Source organism: Phaeoacremonium minimum (genome assembly GCF_000392275.1).
Source record: "Phaeoacremonium minimum UCRPA7 unplaced genomic scaffold PA7_03_scaffold_326, whole genome shotgun sequence".
NCBI classification, from domain to species: domain Eukaryota; kingdom Fungi; phylum Ascomycota; class Sordariomycetes; order Togniniales; family Togniniaceae; genus Phaeoacremonium; species Phaeoacremonium minimum.
The window spans coordinates 30,748-32,651 of record NW_006921230.1 but is presented as its reverse complement, the minus strand read 5'-3'; the positions used below and the strand labels follow the sequence as shown (position 1 = coordinate 32,651).

The 1,904-nt window shown below is 52.7% G+C and overlaps 1 protein-coding gene across 1 annotated transcript; it reads right to left on the bottom strand.

The window, feature by feature from the left end:
- Positions 1-246: 246 nt before the first annotated feature.
- UCRPA7_4128 (hypothetical protein) lies at positions 247-737 on the bottom strand (the record flags this gene model as incomplete). Its single annotated transcript, XM_007916683.1, has 3 exons — positions 247-285; positions 344-402; positions 467-737. The coding sequence occupies 3 exons, from the start codon at positions 735-737 to the stop codon at positions 247-249; spliced, it is 369 nt and encodes a 122-aa protein (XP_007914874.1).
- Positions 738-1,904: the final 1,167 nt, after the last annotated feature.

Here is a 1,904-nt window from a genome sequence, read left to right as displayed (position 1 = left end):
AATGTATCACATACGCAAGCATAGATGGGGGTATGGGAAACCACAGTGATTAGAAGTGTCTTTCCAGCTCAAATGTAACATGACTTTTCCGTTGCTTGTCCATCAAGCAGTGCTCCAAACATTATAATTAAGGCCGCCGACTGTTTCTGTGCCATCTATCCCTGGTTGAGGAGCTCGTTTTTCACACATTTACAGCAGTGATGCCGCAATATCAATAAAGACTCCGAAATGATGGCCCCCTACGGCCTACGGGTAATCTTGACACCACAATGCCACAAGAGGTGCCTATGATGAAGTTAGCAAACGTTTGAGAAGACGTCTCCAGAGATCCAGTTCTACTTACCAGAGTCGTAGTCTGGCAGCACATCTTGATACCAGGGCAGGCGTCGAGGTTGTTGTCGCCTAAAGAGCATTAGTCTTCACAGCCATTCCTAACCCAAACTCTAAGGAAGAAACGAGAACTTACAGTTTAGGCCGTTCACATCATTAGGATTCAAGTAATAGCCATAAACGGATGCGAGCCAGACAATCGGCTGCAGATCACCGGCCACCGCGCCCCGGCAGCACATCAGCTCGCCCTGGTTGATCTTCTTGCACTCCCGCGACGGGTTCGTGGTGCGCAGCAGCTTCGGCGGCGGGTCGTTGAGCAGGTCGAGCACGGGGCCGACGACGGGCAGGTCCGTGATACTGCCGGGCGCCGGATCCGGCGTGGGCGACGCCAGCGAAGGCGTCAGCATCCCGACCAGGGAGAGGAAGAGGCTGAGGAGGTAGAACAGCTTATGCATGGCTGCAAGTTCACTGCTGCTGTATGTCTAAAACGAAGTGCTCACGTCCCTTGCGTTCAACGATTGTTACGCAGTGCAATGCAATGCAAGTCAGGTCAGGTCGAATCGTCTAGTAACGAGAGTCAGGTAGTGCATGGCTTTTGCCGATCTCTCTGTAACGGATTCGGGATGGCGCTCTTTATGAAGAGGAACAGCATGGCAAAAGGGCAGAAGTGAACCATGATCTCGTTCACCTATTACTTGCCGCTATGGCGCTGCGCATCTTTGGCTGAGCTGGAGAGGAGGATGAATCAATCAATGTCTGGAGGGTATACCGGCATCCCAGTTCCGCGTCCCGCGTATCCGCAGTCGCCCGTCTTTCCACATTCTTGGTCTATGTGCCCAGGTTGTCTAGTTTTGCGCCGAGCAAGTCGTGCCGAACAGAATGTCTCTGATGGCGATCGGCGGAGGGTATTCAGCGGCATGCGCTTTTCAGCTCGAACCACAGACCCCTGTTGCTAAGTCTCCGTAGTGGCGGCGGCTCGCTTCACCTTGGAAGATACTTAATACTGTTCAACACCCTGGCAGCAATCATGATCGTCGGTCATCTATCATATGATAGTCTTGGCAAAGCCTCGCCCAGGGGGCCAGGCCGGTCAGTCGGGTTACACTCTGCAATTTTGACATCTGCAAGCCACCGGTGATCTATCGCTATCTCGGCGCTGACGAGCCTCGATGTGCCAATAAACTGGTATGCAATTGGGTATGATGCATCACGAAGCGGCGTTTCTGGTCGGCGACTACAAATCAATAGCTGCTACCTGATTTAGAAGCTTGAATGGACGAAGGAATTGCCAATTCCAGGAATGACACGGCCAATGACTGGATGTGGCACAATAGCAGTTGAAGCTACCAAGCGAGCGAGATCCAAGCCTGGCTCGATTGCAAACTAAGCCCAGCGGGATAGGCTTGGGGCTTGTGTCGGCCGCAAAGAAGAGACACGAGAAGAAGCAAATCAATCACAAATCATTAGAGATATCGTAGATGTCACCCCTGAACGCTGTTGCAAACGGGTGAGCGCCACCGAGGCGGTGGTTCAGCTAATGCACCTACACGGCTTGCCCTGCAGGATCGGGGAGA